The following is a 26,746-nucleotide window of genomic DNA, read 5'->3' on the forward strand; positions in this document are numbered from 1 at the left end:
TTAAACATTTGGGTGCAGTGTGTGAGATGACGAGCATGTAGAAAGCCCTAGAACAATGATGCTAATAAACCAGCTCATCCCGTGTACGCTGCTCTGACCATTTAATGCGTGTGCGACATTAATCCTGTGTGACACGAGTCAGCTCAGACGTCCCCACAGAGTCACGCTGGATATCACTCTCTGTTAGTCGCTCGTGTCATTAAAGAACTATCCACGAGTTTAACGTCATTAATGCAGGTGCCCGTATCACTGGCTTTGGCACACAGCCACCATTATATTTATCAGCAAACACAATGAAACTGTTTGTGCTGTGGCAGGCAGGACGTGGACCCAAATGCAGACATTCGTGCACGGAAAAACAAACTTTGAATCGGCAGCTTTATTTGCTGGAAAAACCCTTCATGATATAACTTACAGAAAACAAAGCAAACACCTAGAGTATAAAACTAAGAACAAAACACTGCGAAACTAGAAGCGTAGAAAAACTGAAACCAGAAACACGGAGCGACTTACAGCACATGAGGAGGTACGACGTGACAAAGGGCAGAGGAAAACACAGGGCTTGAATACAGTAAAGAGGGAAACTAGAGGGAAACACAGCTGTAATCTGATTACTTTTTTCAGGTAACGAGTAAAGTAAGGGATTACTATTGCAAAAACGGTAATTAGATTACCGTTACTTTCCCGTAGGAACGCTGCGTTACTAAAACCGTGATTTTTTTGCGAGAATGTCTCATGACAGTGACGTAAGCGAGTGCGCCGTTAGTGACAACAGCTGTGTGCAGATCAACAATGGATCACATATCGAGTGCGGGAGAGAGTATGAGCGTGCAGCGTTTAAAGCGTGGAAGTACTGACCTTACTTTGAGTTTGATTCCATAAAAAGTGACAAAAACATTAGTGTCCGCTGTGCGTGGGAAGAAAACTTCTTTTTACAGCGAAAAAACCCCTAAACTTCCAACAAGCACCGAGTAGCTACGACGTAATGGGAAACTCACAGAGAAACTCGCGGATTCTTCCACTGACCGCGGCACACCTGCACCAGGGTAAACCTCCGCCTACCCCACTCCTGCTTTACAGGTGAAAGTAGAGCAACAGGACCGCTGAGTCTTTGACTTTATTTATTTTCTGCTGTGTTTTACTTGCATCTATTTGAAAGACTGAGTGTAAACACACAAAATATTTTATTTTATGTGCTGGAATGTGCAGAAAATAGGTTTAAATGTTAAACTAATTTCTTCCAGTCAGAGAATGTTGCAGATAATTAAATTTTTGCTTGATGCATAAAGTTAAAAGATTAAAACTAATAAAACAAGTTTTAAAAAGAGACTTTTCCATTTGATTACATTTTGTATGATGGATTATGCAGAAAAAGTAGAATTGGGCTGAGAGATCTATCGCTTTATCACCTACTCAGGTTGTAAATCGTGTTTTTAAAAAGTAACTAAGTAATTAATTACTTTTGAAAATAAGTAATCAGTAAAGTAACGGGATTACTTTTTGGGGGAAGTAATTGGTAATTAGTTACTGATTACTTTTTTATTGTACTTGTCTCTCAGGGACACTGAAGCTTGTTGGGGTCATGCCAGTTTTCAGCATGGACATTTTCAGAATCATGTTATTATTTTTATATATTGTCATTATATGGAGAAGCCTAAACAAAACGAGATTAGAAATTGTCACGACCATGTCTGCTGTAAAAGTGTGTGTCCATGGTGATATCCCATAATAAATGTGCTTCATCCTAATCCGAGTGGGTGAGTCCCACCCTGTGAGTCCCACCCTGTGAGTCCCACCCTGTGAACACACAGTGGAAATCTGCAGATCCAGACTCCAGGTTAGCTCTTCTATGCTTTTTGTGTTATTTTGAAGTACATTTCTCCTGAAAGTGTTTAGAACTAAAACAAAATTAAGACCAAGTACAGCTAAATATACAATGCAGCAGTTCACTTCGTTTACTTGGTGTTTCTAGTTGTGTAGGTGAATGTGGTTGATGGAGAATAAAGAAACGCTGAGCACCACTCAGGAGTTATGCTTTATTTAAGATCACCACACCTTTATTTGGCAATAATAAATGAGTGAATGTGGATGCAAACAAACTAATACACATAAATAACACGTATGAGGGAAACATCTGTGACTCCACACTGAAGATCGGACCTTTGCACCAGCTGAGAAGTACATCTGAAATCTAAATTCAATTTATTTCCAAAACTAAACAAAATTAAATGCAAAAACAACAAAACTTAAAGTAAAACTGCAGCCAGGTGTGGATGTGGACTCAAATCCTTGAAATTACAGGCTGATCACTGAGTGCACAGTACAGTGTAATCCAGGTTATAATACAGTATCACAGCAACACAGAAACATGCTGACCCTTCATCCTGTTCTCACAGAGTGCATTCAACACATCTCAGAATTCATAACACAGAGATTTAAGCAGCATATTCAGACTTCCCAAAGCATTAACACAGCATCTAAGTGCAGTCTGCGACCTCTGTGACCTCTGATCAGGGGGTGGGGGTGTACATTTTGCACTTTGAGTTGAATTTTTAGTTGCATTTGTTTTCTGTATTTCAGTTTCCAATATGTGGTCAGCAAAAGGCCATTTCTAGCAGTAATAACTGATATATGTGTGAATAATCCGACATTATTATTGTAGGGTCTACCTTACAGTGTTGTTTGATGCTGTATAAATAAAATTGAACTAAATCTCCAACAAAAATCTTTAGATGGACAACACTGATGTATTAATTATCCTGGTAATCTAACCAGGTCTGAGCCATCGTAGGTGGTAGACCTACCTTAACCGTATATTTTGGAGTAAGGCAAACTGAATGTTTTGGGGAGGAAAAAAAAAAGAATAGTTGTGACAGGTTTATTAAATTAGGACTATTTTCTTTGTAGCATGGTTGCTACTGCTTCATTTCCACGAGTCACTGACAGTGTGTCCAGGGTCAGGGGTCAGACGCCAGTCAGCATTATCTTTGGATTGAAGTCGTCTACTTTCATTCCAGAATTCCAGCTTTCCAGTCAAAAGCTTTTCCAGCTTTTAGCTGTTCCACAAGGGTGTGTATAAAGACTGTATATAAAGATGGGCATAAAAGCTGATGCTGTTCACTACGGCCGTTATTGTTATATTACAGCTTAACTGAAGCCAGTGATGGTTTTGTGGTCAACACCATCTTTTCAGGTGGAGGTTAACATTGCCAGAATATGTGCAGTGCGGTGGAGTAGGCGGTTAACAGCTGGAAGCTGATTGGAGGAGATACATCACCAAAGAGCCAAATGCACTGTTAACATTTGAGCACTAATATTGCTACATGGATTTAAAGGAAAATATTAACTGAGTGAAAAATCTGAACAACATAGTTCCTTATGTTTATTAGTAACTGGCCAGTGTGTTAATCACACAAGACGGAGCATGTCAATCAAGCACCTAAAAATGGACCTCTGTCTTATTTAAAAAATTACCACCAGCATACTGATCAGAGTGGCTGGTGAAAAATACTCAGTGGGAAAGTTTTTTTGCAGCCTTCTATTAGCAATCTTTCTATTTAAGGTACTTAAAGCTTCGCCTTCAATTTCAAGATGAAACTATAACACCTAGTGTGGATACAAAGCTAATTATAGTATCTAACAACACCTTCAGCACTTGAAAAGTAGTATTACTTTAACATTGTCATAAAAAGTTGTAAATGTAGGATTAAAATATTAGGAAGGTAGGGCAGAAGGTAAAGAAAAGGTAAGCCAAACTACTATAATCTACTGAGCTGTGGATCTAGCTTCAGGTTGCACAGTGACTCGCAGGTTTAGCTAGGTAGTTTGAGATACTGTAATATAGTTTATTCAGTAATACACTGCAGTGTAGCACAGCTAAAATAAAGTGATCCCAAACAATCTGCTGCATTCCTGTCTGGTGTTGTTCCCTGTGACAGAGAAATCCTGCATCCTGAGCTGACTTGAACGCACCTTTTATCCAAACTAGTGGACGTACTCTGGAGTCATACTGCAGAAGCCAGAGCCACTCATGTGTAAGTCCCATGTGTAAGGAGGATGGATTGGTATGCACTCGTGCACATACGCACACACCACACGGAAATATCAGCTTCTAAAAAACATGGAAAGTTTTCAATAATCTTACCATCACAATATGTTATAAACCTTTTACAAATAAAAGTTTTAAGAATTTATAAGCACTGCTCAGTTCATAAATATATGCAGCAAAAATACAATACGATAAATCTCTCTTTGTAAGAATCAAGACAGGCGATAAAAATCTGTAAAAATATTGACTAGATCTTGTGGTCAGAGCTGTGACGAGCCCTCGCCTCCATAACTGTGGAGCCATACAGGGTTTGGCCAGGTTGTATCACTCCAAGAGAAGCGTGTTTGTCTGGGGATGATTATAAAGCTCAAACAGCACGGGGACACGGCCGTGCAAACGTTTGTTTCAGCTTGAGATCTTTCATCCATTTTATAGATGGAAGTTGTTGGTGAGGCATTAGCTACAAGCTATCTGGCAACATATTCGAATAACTGTTGTCCTCTTTTAACTTTTTCACTTCTCTTCAGTTCCATTGCACAGTAATCCTTTTCCTGAGATACATCTTTGTTCCTTATTTGTTTTACTTCAGGATGAAACACAGGCTCTATGATGTCCATTTTTTGTATGATGGTGTGAAGTTAACCTAAACTAATTAACTTATCTACAGTCTAGATAAGAGTAGACTCCGTCCTTATACCTTGGACTCTCGGGGGATAGCTAGGCTCATGATGGAAAAAAGCCTGTGGCACACACAACAACACAGGTTGCAGAGCAGAAATTACACATTTTCTTTTGGTTCCTAAAGTAAAAAGGCTGTAGGCCAACTACTGAGAGGATGAAAACAATACAGTGTGGATGCCAAAGGCAAACTATTAATGTTTAAAACTAAAGGGGGAGGATCCATCATGCAAGGGCAAGTTTCCCTTTATGAGCTGCTCTCATCGAGATCATGCAGCCACTTAACAGAAGCTACTTAAACTGTTTAAAACACTAACAGCTTTCCTCAAAATTGACACGTGTGCCAATAAGGGCCTAAAGGAAGGTAGAGTGTATATTTAACACACTGATCAGAACCTGTGCTAACAGCTGACCTTCATCAAAGAAGCAAAAGTAGCTCTTTAGGAAACCTGGGACATCCAAACTGTTTGGATCAATGGCTCATTGTAACACTTCATTAAGGCAGTGATTTTCAAAGTTTGGCGTGGCACCTTTAAAATACATGAACTGTTATTGTGAAGAAAACAACATGCAACATCTTGTCTGCATCTCTGCAATGCATAGCTACAATATTTTCACATATAAAGTCATTAAAATCGAGCATGTGACTGCCAAGAAGTAAAATTGAAAATCACTGCATTCGAGTCAGTCATTCACATAAAACAGATGTCAATAAATAGTTCTACTAGTGCCTTAGCTCAGCCATATCTAGTTATCAAAGTGCTGTAAATATCATATATCGAGGAGAAAATCACAAATGTTAAAATGTGAAAATTCACATTAAATATCACATGTTAAAACCAGTGGGATTAGCATGACTGCAGATTAAGACTTATATATACTTATGTTTGTTATACAGCTTTAGGTAATCTGTCCACAGGAATTATTATATAAAGGAAAAAGTGACGTTACAGGCAGGTCCAATGTGTCGGACTCTTTTAGATAGTCTGACTTTTAAAGCCACTGAGACATTGTGAGAAAACCAGCTCAGGTAAATTACTGAAATCATTGAAACCGAGAAACAGTTCTCTTCTTCTGTGGTGTCCAGGTGAAAAACCCACATTTGAGCTATAACCCATAGCTCTGACAAATGTTGTAAAACACATTGGCTGCCGATACAAGGGACTGACTGAGAGCAAAACTAAGGAAGAAACAGGCAGGGGACTTGATTTTGGCTTTTACAATGTCTGACAGCTGAGCAGTACCGTTGCTTACTTCTTCTGATTGGCTAGTAGGGAGGCCTCCCATCGTTGTGCCATGGCATTTTGCTGTCGAGGCACTGAAGAGAGGGAAGGAGGGAACTGGAGGGAGGGGAAGACTCAGCTGAACCACTGGAGCAAAGATGGATGGATGGATGATGGAGGATGGATGGATGGATGGATGGATGAATGAATGATGGATGAATGATGGATGGATGGATGGATGGATGAATGATGGATGAATGATGGATGGATGGATGATGGATGGATGGATGGATGGATGAATGATGGATGAATGATGGATGAATGATGGATGGATGGATGGATGGATGATGGATGGATGGATGGATGGATGGATGGATGGATGAATGATGGATGAATGATGGATGAATGATGGATGGATGGATGATGGATGGATGGATGGATGGATGATGGATGGATGGAGGATGGATGGATGGATGGATGGATGATGGATGATGGATGGAGGATGGATGGATGAATGATGGATGAATGATGGATGAATGATGGATGGATGATGGATGGATGGATGGATGGATGGATGGATGGATGGATGGATGGATGGATGAATGATGGATGGATGGATGGATGATGGATGGATTGATGGATGATGGATGAATGATGGATGGATGGATGATGGATGGATGGATGGATGGATGGATGGATGGATGGATGGATGGATGGATGGAGGATGGATGGATGGATGGATGATGGATGATGGATGGATGATGGATGGATGGATGGATGATGGATGATGGATGGAGGATGGATGGATGGATGATGGATGGATGATGGATGGATGGATGGATGATGGATGATGGATGGAGGATGGATGGATGGATGATGGATGGATGATGGATGGATGGACATTAGAGAGAAAGAAAAATTAAGAGAAGATGTAACAGAAATGCTGGATAAAGTGATGCAGGTGTAATGGTTCGATGAAATGAGGTAAATAATGAATATATTTGCTAAATTGTGAACTGGTGAATGAAAGGTGCGATCAATCCAACTGATTGATGAGTCAGAAAGGTAGGGTAAAAAATGAGTGAAACAATGTGTATGACATATACAATGGGTGATGTACAAACGAAAGTCAGAGTGACAGTTTAAACAGCATCATTACATTCTCTGCTATCATGCACTCTATAAACCATTACTTTGAAAATGACCATTTAACTGTTTGACAGCAACTGTATTTTAAAATAAAAGAAAGTTTAGAAATCATTTGTTTGTGGCCACCTTAGAAGCCTGTGGTACATAATCTGCTGATGAAGATAGAATAATCATATTTAAGCATTAAATAATAGTGAAAATTGTTTGAGGCGCATTCATGGTTTAGTCAACTTAGAAAGATGATAAGAGAGGAAGAGCCTAGGTAAAGTAAGCAGTTATTAAAGTTCCTGCATTTAATGCACTTCATATGGGGCAGCTATGAATTCTTTTTTCTCTGATGGTTAAAATTTTATTTCTGAAGAATTTCTCGTTAAAGTTAAAAGAAAACCTCAATTTAGCTCTGACTCTCTGTCAGCTCATTTGTATTAGAGGTGTGCATAATGATTTCCAGACTTTGGTGCTGACACAACTTTGTCTTCTACAACAGCTGTAGAGTGCATGCATATGAATGTGTGTGTGAGTCTGCCAACCTTGTGGTCACAAGACAAACTGGATCGCTCTATTTTGCGGGTCCTGGAGGGGGATGACGGGGAGGAGACGCTTCTGTCTGGAACCACTGACACTGGTATCAAAACAGAGGAAGTTCCCACAGCATCATCAGCATATATGAATTAGGGCCTAATTGAGAACTACACAGTCTATAAGACATTTTTCTAACATTTCTTTTCAGATCCGGAAACACTTATAGATGCTTGTTGGGAAATTTTCCCAAGATGTCACCAATCATAAAAAAGGGAGTCCTCATTAAAGCCTTTAGTGGTGAAGCATACATCAAAGGCTGATTTATGTGTCATATTGGTAACAGATTAACACTGTGCTGTTGACCTGTTTGACTTAGCAATTGTTGTTTTCACTCAGCAGTGAAAACTGTTAGTGTTGGCTAACATCATGAACATACGGAGCCCCGCAGGGGACATGGGAGAAAAAAAAATTAAGACGGACTTTTGCGAGATCTCGCACTCAGAAAGAGAAAGAGAGATTTGTTAGAAACTTAAATGTGGACTCTTTTACCTATCTATGCCTAAGCACACGGTCTTACATTCAAACACATTCAAACACTGACTCATTTGAATAAATCTACAATAAAATAAAAGGTTTCTAGTATGTTAGGTTGTGTGCTTCCTACATCATTAGTGTTTTAGTTGTGTGGATGATACATACCGTTGTACGTAACATTATCACTCAGACCCGGAGACACCAAAACAGTATCGTACCGCTCTCTCCCTCTCTTCCACTCCTCCTCTCTTTTCCTCCTCCACATCTCCTCCCTCTGCCTTTTCCACTCCTCCTCCCTCTGCCTCACCATCCTGATCTCTTGCTCCACCAGTGACTGGCTGCTGAGTGAGCGCAGCTTGAAAAAAGGATTTGACGTGAAGGTGCTCTCCTGCGGTTCCACGGACAGTTGGGTGGAGCTTAGGCAGAACTCAGACGCACTGCGAATGATCAGATTGGAGGTTTCTACAACAATGACATTAACGGAAGGCACTGCATCTGAATTTGCTGGCCAATCGGAAAGGCCGCCGATTGCAGAAGAGAGCAGACGATTCCTGGAGGCGGGGCTAGAGGAATCAGGCTCCAGGATGATGACATTGTTAGCTGTCATTTCATGGTAGACAGATCGGGGAAGGGACGAGGAACAGGAAGGAGTTGGGGAGATGGAGAGTGTCGGGGTGCGGCAGGCTGGAGGTCTGGGTGGAGATCGTCCTGTCTGCAAGCTGGATGGCCTGCATACAGAAAAGAACAATGTGAATGTTAAGTGTTTTGAATGGAGGGGTTTTGGGTCATTTTGACAAATATTCAGAATCCTTTCTGAATTATTCTGTCTAAAATGTGTTTCTACAGTAGAACTATCACTCTTCTATGCACTTCTTTTAACTCAATAGGTTGGGTTTATTTTGGTTGTAGGGTGATGGGTACAGACAGCAATTTTAATTAGATTTCACTTCTTAAAAGCTTAATCAAATGATTACCTGCCCAGCAATAAACAAACATGTACAACCTTCACTGGGACACTAACAGTTACATTTGATGGAAGCCAAACCAGAGCTTAACGAAGAGAAATAAATAGACAAATGCTTGCTATCACAGACACCATGGCAACTTTAATGTCAACTTTTATTAGGGGTCTGCGTAAAAATGAACATCGATGTGAAAGTGCTGCTAACCTGGCCAGCAGGAGGTACAGTAACTCAAGAGTCAGCATGCTTGACCCATGGCCTCAGTAAACACTTTCATGATGAGTTTATCGTTTCAGTTTCTCATTGAATAAAATTAATATTATATAGATATTGTAAATGGTGGCCTCCAATAAAGTAAAATAGACAAAAATGTAGACACTTTATGACTGACAAGCACATACAAAAGGGCAGTATCCTTATTTCACACTCAGGTCCATCAAAATCACTTGAAAAATCTAGTTCTAACAGGGTATTCCCCAAACTTGAATACCCTGCAATCAGAAAAAAAACCAGTTCCTACTCCTTATAGTTAATCTTCAATTCTATCTACAGGGTGGGCCATTTATATGAATACACCATAATAACATGGGAATGGTTGGTGATATTAAAGTCCTGTTTGTGGCACATTAGTATATGTGAGGAGAAAACTCCTCAAGATGGGCGGTGACCATGGTGGCCATTTACAAGTCGGCCATCTTGGATACAACTTTTTTCAATAGGAAGAGGGCCATCTGACACATCAAACTTATTGGTAATGTCACAAGAACAACAATGGTGTGCTTGGTTTCAACGTAACTTTATCCATCCATATAGCCATCCATCCATTCACCCATCCATCCATTTATCTAACCATGCATCCATGCATCCATCCATCCATCCATCTTTCCTTATATCTATCCATCCGTCTGTCCATTTATCTAGCCATCATTTATCCATCCATCCATCCATCATCAAGGCTGCCCAGACTTCCCTCTACACCTCAGCCACCTCCTCCAGCTTATCCGTAGGAACATCGAGGCATTCCCACAACATATAAGAGTTGTTATCTGTCCAGCATGTCCTGGGTCCGCCCTGGGGCCTGCTCCTTATAGGACATGTCTGAAACACCTCTCCAGTGAGGCATCCACCTCAATAGGCTGCTTTCAATGCGGAGGAGTAGCGGCTCTACTCTGCACCACTCGATCTGAGCTCCTCACCCTATTTTTAAGGGAGAGGCCAGCAGTCCTTCGAAGAAAGCTCACTTCTGCCGCTTGTATCCATAATGTCACTCTTTTGGTTACTACCAGAGCTTGTGACAGTTGAGAGGCAAGGCTTTCAAATGAATGAAAATTCTATCTAGGTGCATTTAAGTGCCTTTGAGATCATAAGGACTGCATTCTGTTGCTATGTGAGTTTTCATGATTGCACAATACAGCAGAGCCAATTACTGCTGGTGTGTAGTGGTAGACTAGGACTTTTTGGCTGCTGTACCTGGGTATTGGGAGGCCATGTGCAATCATCCCCCTCTCCCTGCGGTGTCGTTCCTCTCTCTCTAGAGTCAATCGGATCTCTCTCTCCACTGCAGTCTCAGGCTCCTCCAGGGTGCTGCGGTATGACGAATCATCCAGACCTGAGTCCTCTGAGCTAGGGGACAGGGTGGAGGACAGAGGAGGTTCCCTGGGCATGGGGATTTGAATTTCCCTTGTATAGGACAGGAGGAAACCACACTCAAGTTGAGAAGGATGTGAAACCTACAGCGTACTAGCTACTTGCTAAGTGTACTATGTTGGCTGAAGGACTCATCTTGTTAATGTGGTGCATTGTTCTTTGTTTTACTGCTGGGCATGAGCCCTGAAAACTATTCCACTGTCACTCTACAGCGTCTGTTAGCACTATAAATTGTATGACGCATTTTTAGGTTGAGTCCTTGAAACCTCAACGAAGGCTGTAGTAGAAAATATTTACGGTGAGGATGACTAAGACTCCAGGGTGAAGATTTACCTGTGTTTGAGCCGGGGACTGCGAGTGGGGGGATACAGTGAGGAGTGGGTGCCCTGGAAGCTCCCCTGAGCTCTCAGTCCCGGTTTTGGGATAGGCTGACCTTTGACCTCTTCTTCCATCTTCTTCCACTGCTGACGGGCCAAAAGGAAGTCCACATGCTCAGTAGAGACATTTTCACTTTGGGTCTCTTCATGCACGCAGAAATCTACAGGGACCTGACGGGAGAGATTAAATGTGGGGTTAGCAAACAGCCAGTGACTCTTTGACTCAGCTAGAGTCCGACAGCCAGGCTGGGCATATCAGGTGAACCATCTGTCACATGACTCAGGCTCTCCTCCAGACTGTTTTCATTCATAAAGTGCTTTATAAACTCAAACATTAAGGTTAACAAGTGGAGCTTCCAGTTTCAGTGCAGTTAGTTAAACAACAAAAAAACACTTACTGTTTAAAGGACTGTTGGGATTTCTTTCTATCTGTCAGGCTAATGTCTCATAATTAGCATCACATATCTGTGTTTTGTCTAATACTGCTCACAGTGTATTGCAGAACAGTTTTGGATTCATTCTGATAGCGACAGACTAAGACCCCGTCACAAGGGCAGAGATAGCTCAGTAGGTAGAGTGGTGGCCCCATGATCGGAAGGTCGGGGGTTCGACTCCACGGAACGGCTACCCTGAGGTACCCCTGAGCAAGGTGCCGTCCCTACACGCTGCTCCCCGGGCGCTGCATTGGTGGCTGCCCACTGCTTCACTGGGTGAATGGGTTAAATGCAGAGGAACTATTTCCCTATGGGGACTAACACGCACACTTTATTATTAAGAGTGTGGACGAGGTTGTAGTACCTACAAGACAACAAGGCCATACATCAGACCTGATGGAGGACAAGAGGTGGTTGCCATGGTGATGGGTGAAGTGGCATCTCCAAATAAGGAAATGCCCAGAAAGATGCAGAAGAAAAAACGTGAGCCAAAGTGCTGGATCTCAGCCCGATAAATAGAACTGTGGCTTTCCTCCAACTTTTGACCAATCACCTTAGAGCCCTGTTTACCACACATAATAAAAGCATTAGTGTCTGAGGGTGGGGCTCTTTGTTCATTTGGGTCTCCTGAGTGAGCAGAAAGACACACAGCCTTTTGTCTCTGAGCCAAAGAGACTGAGGTCCATTGAAATTTTAACCGTTTTCATAATAAACTGTGAAAACTTACAACATATTTGTCTTCTCTCTCATAAAAACCCTACAGGACAGAGAGAAATGGACAGCATGTCCTTGGTTTCGTATAAAACTGATATAGATATAGACCGAGTTTTAGTTTTAATGAGTTAATGATTCTGTTACTAGTTAGCTAACAGAAACTAATCTAAGTCTATTAGCAGCAACCAACCAACTCAGTGACATCACGTTCTGTATTGGTACAAGACGGCGCTAAACTTGTTCTAAAAACTTCAAACACGTATTTTTAAATCCAGCTTCACAGTCAGTGTTAAACCTATGACAGTATGTGAGAGCAGGGATCCACAGTGTAAATTAGCCTTTTCATGTCACCTTTGAGTGGACTATGCTATCACTTTCAGCTGTGGTTGCACAGTTTGGACACAAGGTGGCAGCGATGATCTTTATTCCCTTTTCTTGTTAAAATGGACATGTTTGTTATAATGCAGCAATGAATACTTCTGAGATTCGTCTGTGTTATAACTGCAGAGTTCGCTTTAGTTGATGCTTGAATTAATGTCCTAGAATTCTGATACAAACTACGAGTGCTAATGCTGGGTGATGGGTTCAAGGCTCTTACAGTCATTGCACATGTTGCAGCTCCCTCTATCAGACACTGACAGTGCAGTTTTGGGTGGTACAGATGAAAAGTGTCAGAAACTGTAACAGATGAGTGACAGAGACACAGCTCCATCTACTGTTGGCTAACTGACAGGCACCCTGTTAAGACCAGAGTTTATAAAGCTCATGTGTGCCTATACTGTACCTGCTCTGGTTTAAGTTTAGGCTTTTCTTTTTAGAGATAGCTTAAGTTACACAGCAAAATCTAGGGTGTCTATATGGGTCCACACCTCTGAGTGTTAAATACAACACTGTTGAGTGTTAAATTAACACTTTTGACAGTGTTATATGTTTAAAAGTAACCTAGTCAGTTTTGAAGATTAACAAAGACTAACACTGAGCAGTGCTGATTTTCTAACACTGGAAAATAACTCAAAATGTTAGAAATGTTCCAGTGTTAGAAAACCATCACTGCTCAGTGTTAGTCTTTGTTAATCTTCAAAACTGACTAGGTTACTTTTAAACATATAACACTGTCAAAAGTGTTAATTTAACACTCAACAGTGTTGTATTTAACACTCAGAGGAGCTTATTGCATTTTGGCAAACATTTTTTGTTGTCATAATTCATCTCTGTTAAATGTCTGGTGAAAAGTGTTGAACCAAGTTAAAAGCACAAAGAAAACACCGCCGTGTCTCTGCATCAGGCTACATATAAACAGCAAACTCACCTTCTTGTCAGGGTCTGTGGAGCTCGCTGTGGAGCTGACTGAAGGAGACCGTAGGAAAAGATCTCTCCTCAACCTCATCTGGTCTTCATCATCATCCTTTCTTCCCACCCTGTACTCCTCCACCGCCACCTCTCTCTTCTGCGCTTGATTTTTTGCATCTGCTTTGACTTCATTGTCTTCTTCCTCTCTTTTGGCCTTCTCCTCTTCTTCAAATCTTGCATCTTTCTTCCTCTCCTCTTCGATCTGGCTGGTGATGTCAGAGGGGGCAAAAGCTGACCACTGGTCCTCACCTGCATCGCTGTCTGAGTACACGATGACACGCTCTGCTTGGAGGCAGTCACTGAGGTGGCTGTCACTGAGGTCATCCCTGATTGTGAAGTCGGGACCCCAAACTTCTTGTGACACGGCCTCCAGAGGATGTGAGGTGGTGCCTAGTGGCTCAGATGGTGAAGGACACAGCAGACTGTCTGAGGGGAAGAGGAGATCTGAAAGGACATCTTCTTTTGCCTCTTCCTCTATTCCTCTGATCCAGCTATCCTCTTCTTTTGTTCCTGGGTCTTCTCCCTCTTCTCCACCCCCCACCTCCCCACCCTCTGTATTCTCTCTGCTTTCATCATCTCCCTCTGTCTCTCTTCTTTCCCAGCTATCACTCTCTGTTTCTCTTTCGTTTCCATCTTCTCCCTCTATTTCCCCTCTCCCTTCATCCTCTCCTCCTTCACTTTCACTGAGGTCTCTTCCTTTCTCATCTCCCATCTCAAAAATGAGATAGTCACACTCATCTCCTTTCCTATTTTCTCCTCCTACAGCCTCGTCTTCCACCCTATGGACCCCAGGAAGACACAGTTGGTCCTCTTCCTGGTTGTGGCAGCTAAAAAGGCTCTCTCTTTCTATGTCTCTTAGCGGTGCTGATGAGCTCATCTCCATGGTAACTGCACTGACTAGCGGTGGGGGAGAGGGAGGGCAGACGGGGTTATTGCTGCTGGAGCTAGCGTTGTCGTGGTTAGCGTCTGTTAGCTCAGGTGTTGTCCTCCTTAGCCCAGTCGTAGCTCTCTGAGGAAACATACGTGTAGTTGTAATTCATTTTGTGGTTATAATGGAGCGGAAATTAAAAAAAAAACATACTTGGATTAAAAACATGAAGTCAATTCAAAAGTCCAATCTACTAAAATCTCATAATTATGATAACAATGACGGCTTATGGGTTTGCATTCTTTCCAATGAGCGGCAGTGACCAACATGCATAAAGGAAGCCTGCGAGAGTTCAGGCTAATAGGTAGATGGATACACATGGATGTCACACAGTGACACCCAGAGGAGGATGACAGAGTCAAAGAGGGCTATCTGAACTACAGGACTGCTTTCCTGCAGAATCTCACAAAGCAGACGTTGGTGTGAATCATGGATGAAAGTGCTCCTGTCACTGCTGTGCTTAGCAGTACGAGGTTCTAAAGGAAAAGAAAGCATACCTGGTGCACTAACTGGTCAGAGGGCCCGGTGGCGCCAGTGTCCGGCAGCCTCGCCTCTGTCAGTGCGCCCCAGGGTGGCTGTGGCTACATGTAGCTGCCATCACCAGTGTGTGAATGTGTGTGTGAATGGGTGGATGACTGGATATGTAAAGCGCTTTGGGGTCCTTAGGGACTAGTAAAGCGCTATATAAATACAGGCCATTTTAACCAGTTCTGATAGTGAAAAACAGCTCTTCTTACTGATGCATATACAGGAAATACTTAAGCAAGGGCGGGGGTTACTGGAGGTGGACAGGCTGCTTCTGATTGGAGGCTGTTAACATTATAAATTTCATTTAATTTCGTGTCAGCTTAGCAATGGTTTAATCTACATCACAGTTACTCAGTTAATAACACTGAAAACACAGCAGGGAGTAACTCTCTATGAGAAAAGTCACAGTTTTAACTTGGTATCTCAAATATGTGTTTCCCCTCACTGGGCCCACGTCCTCATTTGAGGTTTGATAGCGTTTTAGTAGGTAAAGGTGAATGGCTTGGACAAGAATTGAGCTGCGGTTTGGGGAAGACCCTGACCGGGCCTGGCAGGTCCCCATGTACTAAATAGAATTGAAGAAGCTAAAGAATTTAACAAGGCAGGGAAGGTGGGGCACGTAAATGAGAATGAACAGCTTGTAGAACTGGGGGAACATACATAGATGAGAACTGGAAGGAGCATATTTGGAGGTGTGGTCCTGCTCCTGAAATTCTGATACTTTATCTCCAATTTAGAATTTGACAATCACTCTAGTTAAAGTCTGCTTCTACAGTAACCTGTATTTGGTGTTACAGGTCTGTTACATAATACATGAAGGATCAGTGCTAATCAGAGATTATAGATCAGAAACATCATGAGAACCTTGGATGGAGGTGGTCTGCAAAGTGGTTTGCAGATGGGTAACAACTGTGGGTAGGCTAAAGCATCTTATCGCCTGTTTGAATTTATCACCCTACATGGTTTAGTAAATTAGAAGTTAAAACTGGTAAATCTTTAGCAGCTGCACAGGTATGCACACGAGTAGGTGGAGACCAAACACAGAGCTAAGATTAAAGTAGAAACACTTGGTTAATTCAACACACACTGAGCTACACTGTTAAACTTACACTATAATAAGGCATATGCAAATATACAATTACTCAACAATTACTGAATATATTTGAATATATAACCGTCCACATACTCATGAGTACATCAAGGTACAGTACTGCACATGGCCTCATATGTTTGATGAGATAAACTCAAGCCATCCTCTCATTACCATGGTGGCACTGCGTTGGCTGTGAGTGGGTTTGCATATTATTATGGTCTGTCGTTAAAAGCATGTGCTGGTGACAGATGGGAGGTGTTGCTATGGTAACACTAAGTATAGCTGCAGAGGCAGGCAAGCTGCTAAAGTCAGTTCCTTTTCAGTTCAGTCCCACTGTGTGAAGAGAGATCACATATTATAGCCCATCACTTCTCCTTGGTTGCGTGAATAAAGTGACTTCATACAAAAACTTCTTTAGTTGCATAACAGCACATTTATGGTATAACATTCATAAACAGCAAACGTAGGAACTAAAATGACACCGAGCAAATATAAACTAAAACATATGAAGACAGAGTCCTCTGCATCAATGGCCCATGACATGCATACCTGCACCAATGTGTCAACTACAACACTGGATCAGTGCCAATGCAGCTATAGTTTGTAACAAGTTTGTGGCAGTAAAGTCATCAGAATTTCTCGGTGGAGTAATGCTTTTTTCATGCAGCACCTCTCTGGTTTCTAAAAGTTCTACCCAACAGGATTTATCACAAACACTTATGAAGATGACCTGTTTCTTGTCCTCTTCTGCATTTCCAGCACTGGAAATGATTCCAGACGGCATAAAGTCCATGAGTGAAAGGGGCTTTAGTTTTACTCAACAACCTCAATTAATTCTGATGTGATGAGTCTCTGAAGGCATTTACTTTGAAGAGATGTCATTTCCAGTATGCTGCATAACAGATGATTAACGTCTCTCTGCATCAATTAACATTAAGCCGTAGTACAAACTGAGTGAATGCGCATAGGCGGAAACATTTACTTACATTTTGATTCATAGGGGAACAAAATTACTTTTCATCCTGAGCTCTCACTGCTTTATTTAGACACGTTGTTCTATCCATGGCATTTTTAATCAAATTCATGGAAAAGGTTGCGTGCATCTACCAAGGCCAACCATCCCAGCTCACAAATCATTTTGTTTACACTTTAACTATTAACCCTGCACTTCCAGCTTTCGTAATATTATGCATGGGTTTTAACTATGCTGGCAGTTAGCCTGTAACTGTTGTAGCCTTATTCTGCAATTCTTCCCCTACTTTAAGCTTTCCAAGTATAACAGCTGTCCATTGATTTTAGCTAACAGTTCATCTGTGGGCTTGCATGGATTCTGTCCAGAAACTCCAGTTTTATCCCACAGCCCAAAGACATAAATGCTAGGGACTGTTTATACTAAATTTTCCACAGGTGTGGATTTGAGAGTGTGCAGCTGTCTGTCTTTTTGTGCATCTGCTGTGGTGGACCTGTCCAGGATATACCCTGCATCTGCGTAAGGAGGTAAAAGCAAGAGGTAAAGTGGCGACTCAGTATTTTGAATTTCAATTGTTGGTTATGTTCATAGCGGAGGTGGAGTAGTGGGTTAAGGGTGTGGTGTGAAGGAGGCTGACCAGAACACATGAGCCGGCAGCTCAGGCTGAGGGAAGAAGCTGAAGCATCCCGACAGCACTGTAATTAGAAAAGCATGATTGGAAATAAAGCCTCCAATGATCTCCAACGCTGTGGATACAGGGTCCTCACTTTACAAGTGATGCTGAAACCCAGGCATTCTTGTACCCAGTCCGTCATGTGCATGGAGCAGGCAGCAGTGCACCAGCACCAGCTGTTGGAGGACAGGCTATGGTGGACCCTGGCTCGCACATACCCTTGTGTGGCATTGTTGGAGAGCGAGTGGGTGGATGTTAGGTAAGTGCATGGGGACTAGGGCTGGGCGATATGGCCTAAAATCCATATCGCGATATAATTTGAAGCATGTGCGGTAACGATATATATCACGATATATTCTTTTCTTCTGTATAACGTATTTTTCCACACTATAAGGACTTAAAATCCTTTAATTTTCTCAAAACTCGAAAGTGTACCTTATGTATGAATTCTGGTTGTTCTTACTGACCTCGAACCGATTTTGGCTGCAGAAATCTGTTAAAAAATGTTTTAGTACAACTTTGGTAAGCAGCACTGCTTGATGGATTGTCAGAGCATTACGGCTGCCGTAGTGAGGAGCTTCACGGAGTAATCTGGGTCCAAAACTCCGTCCGCTTCAGGTCCAAAAGTCAAACGAACACTGAGAGTTAAAAACGGTCTAAATTCTTTCATCTTTAATTAAATCATCAGCGTTTCTGCTTTACCAGGTGTAACAATTAAGTTTAACATCCAGGCATCCATGAAAACAGATTTATTAAATTTAACGGAGTTAGAAGTTAACAGGAAGTTAGCTCGCTAGTTTCCACCTAAACATTTCATACCATGTTCTGACTGAGATTTTTGAAGCTATTTCAAACGTACAGCTCTGCTACCACTTCCAACATAAATGAAACTAAACAGCAGTGACGTTTGTAGGGTTACTGAAGTTTGGCTAGCTGGTATATAATGTTGTGCTACGTGATTGCTAGCGACACAGCTATGTTAGCATAACATTAGCACAGTGAAGCAGGAGGATGAACGCCAACTTTTTTTTCCACTCGATAAAAGTTAACGTGAGGGATTCTGGTGGTCAGGGACAAATGCAGTCGCATAGCAGGATGCTGTACACGGGCCAAACTTCAGTCAGGACAACAACTGAGATTATTCATCCACAATACGAGGTTAGTTATTAATGTACTGCAACAACATGGGAACAGAGCAGCTGCGAGAGAATTCAACATTAATGAATCAATGTTATGGAACGGCTGCGTGCAGACAGGAATAGGACCCAAGGTGCAGACACTCGGAGGCAAAACTTGAACTCAAAACAGCTTTAATGTTAAACTCAAATTTAACATAACTGGAAATATCAAAATAAACTTACACCGGAAGACTGACAGAACACACAGCTGGATAAACAGTAGATCCCAACAATGACAACCTGAAACACAGGGCTTAAATACATAGAGGGAGCAATCAGGGAATGGACAACTGGAGGGAAACACAGCTGGGGCAAATCAGAACTGACGAGACCAGGAAGCGTAAACCGAACACACTGAGATAAGACAGAGACCTTCAAAGTAAAACAGGAAACACATAACACAGACTGAACAAAGACAGACTCACATGCAGGCACTACAACAGAGGGAACAGAGACGTGGGACCAGGGCAGACACAGACACTGACTGGACACGGGGATATAGCGGACAGGGGAGACAGCAACTAAGGATTACACAGAGACAAACCATAAGACATGACTCTAACAAAAACCCAAAGACTAGAAATTATAAATAATATAATAAACTCAAAAACCCTGGCATCCTAACAGAATCAATGTTACGGAAGTGGAGGAAGCGCAGTTTTTGGCTTTCCCCATATTTCAAAAGTGCTTCATCTCTTTGCTATGACTGTCGCCCGCCATAATTTGCAGATGATTATGGTTGTAGCCGCTGCGATGCTTTCGACCAAAACAGGCGCAGCTTGATGACATCATCAACATGCGCTATCGCGATAGAGCGGTATAGTCAAAATCTCTATCGTTGGCCAAATTTATATCATTTCTATTGTATATCGTTTATATCGCCCACCCCTAATGGGGACAAATATCCCATAGGCTGCGGTTAGCTCACACTGGATGCATCCCTTAATTGTGGTGACAGATTGGCTCGGGTTTAATAACCTGTTGGGAAAGTGTGTGGATGCGTTCATGACCTCACCAGAAAGGGATAGAAAATCCACTGGTCCCAGTTAAGCATGTCTGTGCACCAGCACCCAGAGCGATGTTAAAGCTGAGTGAAAGTCAACCCCAGCCTAACAGAAAGACCCTGAACTTCAACAGGTAACCAAGGCAGTAATGAGCAGTCAGGTTTCAGCCTTGATTTCTACCCGTTCATGTTTCTAAAATAAAATCCCTGTGTTGATTTTGCTAAGTCTCTTTGTGCTTGTGCTTTGGTTTTTGTGTTTGCTTTTGCATTTTGTCCTCAAAGCTGATTTTTTAAATCAGCAAATATGAGTATGTGTAAAGCTTTGAGCAAGTGTGATGGCTAGATGACTGGGTCAGAGCATCTCTAACACTACAGCTTTCATGTTCCAGGTCTGCAGTGTTCAGTATCTATCAAAAGTGTTCCAAAGAAGAATAGTGGTGAACCAGTGACAGGGTCATGGGTAACCAAGACTCACTGATGCACAAGGAGAGGGAAGGCTGGGCCGTGTACCGTATTTTCACGACCATAAGGCGCACTTAAAAGTCTTGGATTTTCTTCAAAAAGTACGGCGCTCCCTATAGCGCAGTGCGCCCTGTGTGTTGTAAGGAGGACGTAGTAGAGAACACCATGAGAACGCTAAAGGGTGAAGTGTGGGCGTTGATCGTATATACCGGACAATCGCACATACCTGTATAAAAGGACAGGTATGTGCATTATGTGGAACATCGTTGTTTTAACAACCCTGAAAATGGCAAAGGGTACCTAGTCCCGGTTTGTAGAGTACGCTTGGGGAGTGTGATCGTGTGTACAGCGTCTCTTTATGTCTGTCTCCACGTTGGTTGAGTGTGGAGTAAGTGCATATGAGAGCATGAGGGTGGGAATGGATGTTTGTATATGTGTGTGCCTGTATTTCTGTGTCTATATGTCAGGTTGGGTGTCAGGCGCCACCTCTCTGGGGACATCTCAGGCCCTCCAAGGTTTGGAGGCCTATCTCCCCCTACCACCACTTCCCCTGCCAGTGGCGGACTCCCTCAGACATCGGTGCGTTGGTGGTTCTTTGTGTCCGGGGATGGGCGTCCAGGTACACACCGGCTCACTCCTTGGCGGCCGCTTATCGGGGCCTGGAGCCTGGGGCTCGCTCGGGCCACTTCGGAGGTGGGGTGCCCCCGGCCTCTCGGCCTGGGGCTCGGTCACTCAGGCACGGCTGGCTGCCGGCGGAGCTCACAGGCGCGTCACTGCAACTCCCCCTGGCTTCTGCTCCGCGGCTGCTGAGTGAGCCCTCATCTGGGACTCTCCTCAGCTCTTTCTGGGACAGTGGCGCGGCTGCCCCTCTGTTGGTCTTCCTTGGTCTCTTGTGTTCTGGGGGCCTCTGGATGTCTGGAGTTTTGATCTCCTCCATACCTGCTTCATGCCCTGGAGGACGGGGCTGTGCCCCCCCCACACCCTCTAGCAGATCATTACATGAAGGAACCTTTTAAAAACAAGCGCGTCCATGCTCACAGGTGTACACACGGGTGATCACACCCACAAACTACACCCTTTTTGGCTCCTACCTCAAAGCACACTGTGTTCTGTTGATCTTATGTGCTGCACAATAATGTTTAATATTTAGTATTTACTGTCATATTCCCATATATCATTGTGATGCTGTTTATTCTATTACTCTTGTTCTCTTCTGCTTGTTTTCTTTTTTCTTTCTCAGCAGGTGATCCAGGTGATTGATATATGCATTTTTTATTTCTTTCTTTTTTTTTTTCTGCTCACCCGCCTCCTACAACGCGGGTCTCGCCACTGGCGATATGAGCGCCTACAAAGCGGCCTCATACAGCGTGCGGCGCGCGGTGAGAGATGCCAAACGCCAGTACCGGGAACGTGTGGAGTCCCGCTTCCACCAGGGCGACACACGGAGTATGTGGCACGGACTACGCACCATTACGGACTACAAAGCCAGGGACACTGCGCCGATCAACGCCGACTCTGCATTCACCAACGAGCTGAATCGGTTCTACGCCCGTTTCGAGGTTAGCCAGGCGGCTAATGCTATCTACCGCCTGACTACCGAGGACAGTGACGTCATCAGCGAGAGACCGGTGACCAGAATCGCGGAGCATGACGTCCGAGCGGCACTGAGGAGAGTGAACACAAGGAAAGCGGCAGGGCCAGACGGCATCACCGGCCGTCTGCTGCGCTGCTGTGCTGACCAGCTAGCAGGTGTGTTCACTTACATCTTCAACGAGTCCCTGGCGAAGTCTGTGGTCCCCACATGCTTCAAAAGATCCACCATCATCCCTGTGCCCAAGAACAGCAAACCCTCATCCCTGAACGATTACCGGCCAGTTGCACTGACCTCGGTAGTAATGAAGGTGTTTGAGAGGCTGCTGAAGAACATCATCTCCTCCTCCATCCCAGACACCACAGATCCGCTGCAGTTCGCCTACAGATCCAACAGATCCACAGAGGATGCCATCGCCCACGTCCTACACACCACTCTCAGCCACGTGGACAAGAAACAGGGTAACTATGTGCGAATGCTGTTTGCTGATTACAGTTCAGCGTTTAACACAATAGTGCCCTGCAGACTGTTCACAAAGCTGAGGGATCTGGGACTTAACAGCCGTCTGTGTGCATGGGTGTTGGACTTCCTCACTGGCAGAACTCAGGTGGTGAGGGTGGGCAGGTGCTTCTCCAACAGCATCACCATCAACACAGGAGCACCTCAGGGATGTGTCCTCTCGCCACTGCTCTACTCCCTCTACACTTCAGACTGTGTGGCCACCCATGGCTCCAACACCATTGTGAAGTTTGCTGACGACACAGTGGTGTTGGGTGCCATCTCCAACAACGATGAGGCGGCCTACATGGATGAAGTGAAGAATCTGGCATCGTGGTGCCAGGACAACCACCTCCAGCTGAACGTCAGCAAGACCAAGGAGCTGGTGGTGGACTTCAGAAGGGGTCAGCACAGAGACTACAAGCCCATTATCATCAATGGAGCTCCAGTGGAGAGGGTGCAGTCCTTCAAGTATCTTGGTGTCCACATCTCCTCAGACCTGACATGGGCTGCCCACATTCAGGTCCAGACCAAAAAGGCTAGGCAGCGCCTGTATCACCTACGACAACTGAGGAAGTTCAGGGTCTCTCCAAAGATCCTCAGGATTTTCTATACAGGCGCTGTGGAGAGCATCCTCACACAGAACATGACATCGTGGTTTGGGAACAGCTGTATGAAGGACCAAAAAGCTCCCCAGAGAGTGATCCGTACAGCAGAACGCTGCTGCAGGATTGCTCTCCCCGCGCTTCAGGACACCTACACCAGGAGATGCTGGACTAGAGCAGCGCAGATACTGAAGGACCCGTCCCATCCTGGCAACAAACTGTTCCAACTTCTGCAATCTGGTAAAAGGTTCCGCATCTTCCGGGCAAGGACAGAGAGACTCAAGAGGAGCTTCTATCCCCAAGCCATCCGTGCCCTAAACACACACACCCGCCCTCTCACATCATCTATAATTGACTGAGACAGGACTCTTCCAGACACTAAACCAAGGCACAATGTACATTTCAATTCCTTTAATTTTAAATATGTTTACATTGTCTATCCTGTAAAATAGTCAGATGTCTATTCATATTAATGTACAGAATTCACCTGCTTGCTGCTACTACTGCACATTCACCCAGTGTATATACTGTATGTATGTATATATATATATATATAATGTTCTTCCTCTACACCCCCCCCCCAATTTTTGCATATGTCGAGGAGCGTGTCAGGCTACATTTCACTGTGTGTTATACTTGTATAACTATGCATGTGACAAATACAGAACCTTGAACCTTGAACCTTCTGTTGGTTTTTGTTTTTTGTCCTTCTCCCCGTCCCTCTTCTCAGCTGTTTCTCCTTCCCTCTTTCTTTCTCCCCTTCTTTCCCCCAGTCAAGTCTGTCCCGTATTCAGTAAGTGAAAATAAAATAAACAATAAAAGGTGAATCAAATGGACCATTACGGCAGGGCTGGGATGGTCAATTTGGTAAAGTAAATCCGTTGGGCATCTTTCTTTGCCTTTAGACAACGATTCTGATGGCAAAAGAGCCAAACGGGACAAGCAAAAAAAAAAGAAAAGAAAATGGCAAAGAGACACGCTTATGAAACACAGTTTAAACTGAAGGCCATCAGCTATGCGGAGGAACATGGAAATCGAGCAGCGGCGAGAGAATTTAAGATTAACGAATCGATGGTTCGCAAATGGAGGAAGCTAGAAAACAAGCTCCGGCAGGTCAAGAAAACGCAGCTGAGTTTCCGCGGACATAAGGCGAGGTGGCCCGAGTTGGAGGAAAGACTCGAGCGGTGGATCATCGAGCAAAGAACGAGCGGGAGAAGCGTTTCGACGGTCACCATTCAGCTCAAAGAAGTTTCACTAGCTGAAGAGATGAACATTGAACATTTCCAAGGAGGTCCATCTTGGTGCTTTCGTTTTATGAAACGGTGCCATTTTTCCATCCGGACCAGGACTACGGTAGCGCAGCAACTTCCAGCGGATTATAAGGAAAAGCTGGCCATCTTCCGCTCCTACTGCAGCAAACACATCGCCGCCAAACACATCCAGCCCAGCCACATCACAAACATGGACGAGGTGCCGCTCACTTTTGACATCCCGGTGAGTCACACTGTAGAGAAGAAGGGGACCAGCACGGTAGCGATACGCACAACGGGGCACGAAAAGTCTTCTTTTACTGTTGTGCTTGGCTGCCATGCTAATGGACAGAAACTGCCGCAAGGGGAGGAGCTGCCGAAAAACCGCAGCTCCTCCCCTTTGTGAGTGTGGATGCTTCATCTCTTTGCTCTTGAATGCTTTCCTTCTTATATTGATTTTTATTGATTTTTATGCTGATTTTTTTCCCTTTTTTCCGTGTGAGCTTACCTGCAATAACTTCTGGACACTTGTAGATCATTAGGACTAGAGTGTTCTTAACAGAAACAGCAACATTTTATGGTTACCTTGTCCTCAGCGCTCCGTGTGTCTGTGGCCTAGACACAGCTGAAGCCTGATTACAGCGTCTGGGCACCGAGCAGCCTCAATAGCCTGGAAAGGTGCTAACCGCTAGGCTAACTAGCAACAAGATGCCTTCCCTCTCCACAGATGACTACCACAGCCTCCTGCAGAAGATTGCAGTACTGGAGACAAAAATTCATCGCTTAGAAGTAAACGTGGAGGTAAATGGACTGTGTGGAAATGAAACAACCTTGCCTTTGATTCAAAACAATGGCGATGAGCAAGCTAGTACACAGCTAAGGAGCACAGATAACATGACCAAGAAAGTAGACTCTGTGCATTATTATAAATCCTCAAGTGATAATCCCCCCTTAGACTGTCTTGGTGCAAAACCAAGACATAAATCATGTCTCCTGGAAGGGGGAGGACGTATCACAGGCAGGGCACAGCGAGCTGAAATCTCTGAAACCGACTGGCCTTCACTTCCTACGAGACAGAGAAGCTCTTCTACCCCTGTATACGGGAGGAAACAGGACTGGACAACCGTGAATAGGAAGGTTAACAACAAACCTCCAAAACAACTGAATGTGAAACTGCAGAACAGATTTGCTCCACTATCAAAGGACCCTGGATCTATATCGGACAACCATCCATCTAAAAGCAGCGAAATAAGGTCTGAAAATCTGTTGAAAAGTGAAAGGCCACAGGGAAAGCTAAAGGCTAGGCCTGAAACTCTGATTGTGGGTGACTCTGCTGTAAAGGATGTACAAAGGATGTGCGGTAAGAACACTAAAGTCCTCTGCTTTCCTAACGATATGGTCAACAACCTGAAGGAGAGAATTCTTCAAATTGCAGATGAACATCCAACTGTGACAAACATTGTTCTGCATACAGGGTCAAACGATGTGTCCAAACAACAGTCGGAGGTTCTGAAACGGGACTTTACTGGATTATTAAATACTGTAAACTCTCTGAATGCAGCTGTATTCATCAGTGGACCTGTACTGCCGGTCAGAGGAGGAGACGAGAGATTCAGCAGGTTGTTTACACTGAATAAATGGCTTATATCAGCATGTGCTGACCACTCAGTGCACTTTATCGACAACTTTAATATTTTTTGGGAACGCAAGCATCTGTTCAAAGCAAATGGATTTAATTTTAACAAGTCAGGGGTGAAACTGTTCACCTCCAACTTGTTTTATTCCATACGTCATCCATCCGTGCTTGGTGCCAAGGCTGAGATAAACGAGGAGTTATCTCATAAAGAGGAACAAACAGTACTCCAAGAACAGACAAAGCCCAGCAGAAACCTTGAGGAGGAGCTCCATCTGCCCCCACCCGGGAAGAGCCTCAGAAAGGAGAGACATCCATGGCATCTGAGGAAGAGCCTCAGAAAGGAGAGACATCTAAGGCAAGAAGAGGGGTCCCTATTTGCCTCCAACTCTCTCAACAACACCAACGACCAGGACAAGGGACCACGACCTTCCCCAGTCCCCCAAACCCCTGACAGGCCATCACCCTCCTCCCCCTCCCTTTCTCCCTCCTCCCCACACCTGAAATTCACTGAGGAGATGATGGAGCGGGTCAATGCTGGGCTCAGATCTACCCCCCGTCCCAATCCCTTTTTGTCCCCCATAAACCCCCCACCAGAGCGGCCAAAGGTTCGCCATCGAGCCCCACCCTCAACAGAGCAATCGAAGTCACATTGCCCAGCCTCGCCCCCCTTAGTTCCTCTTCATGCCCTGTCTC

At 43.8% G+C, this 26,746-nt stretch overlaps 1 protein-coding gene across 9 annotated transcripts in view; it reads right to left on the reverse strand.

Moving 5' to 3' along the window:
- Positions 1–2,022: 2,022 nt before the first annotated feature.
- Positions 2,023–26,746, reverse strand: part of LOC309693619 (uncharacterized protein) — a 48,957-nt gene continuing 24,233 nt past the window's right edge. For 3 of the 9 annotated variants that reach the window (XM_082513026.1, XM_082513021.1, XM_082513027.1), the window contains exons 2-8: positions 13,598–14,647; positions 11,097–11,311; positions 10,587–10,796; positions 8,320–8,882; positions 7,629–7,720; positions 5,981–6,066; positions 2,023–4,111 (exon numbers count right to left, since the gene is read on the reverse strand). In XM_082513026.1, coding sequence (XP_082369152.1) covers positions 4,105–4,111; positions 5,981–6,066; positions 7,629–7,720; positions 8,320–8,882; positions 10,587–10,796; positions 11,097–11,311; positions 13,598–14,521 — 2,097 coding nt within the window. In that variant the 5' untranslated portion in view covers positions 14,522–14,647 and the 3' untranslated portion in view covers positions 2,023–4,104. Of the gene's footprint in view, positions 4,112–5,979; positions 6,995–7,628; positions 7,721–8,319; positions 8,883–10,586; positions 10,797–11,096; positions 11,312–13,597; positions 14,648–19,191; positions 19,217–26,746 lie in introns of those variants that run through there. The other 6 variants (XM_082513028.1, XM_082513022.1, XM_082513029.1 and 3 more) reach the window with 6 other exon arrangements.

This window comes from Aulonocara stuartgranti (assembly GCF_965226115.1).
Source record: "Aulonocara stuartgranti genome assembly, chromosome: 18".
NCBI lineage: Eukaryota > Metazoa > Chordata > Actinopteri > Cichliformes > Cichlidae > Aulonocara > Aulonocara stuartgranti.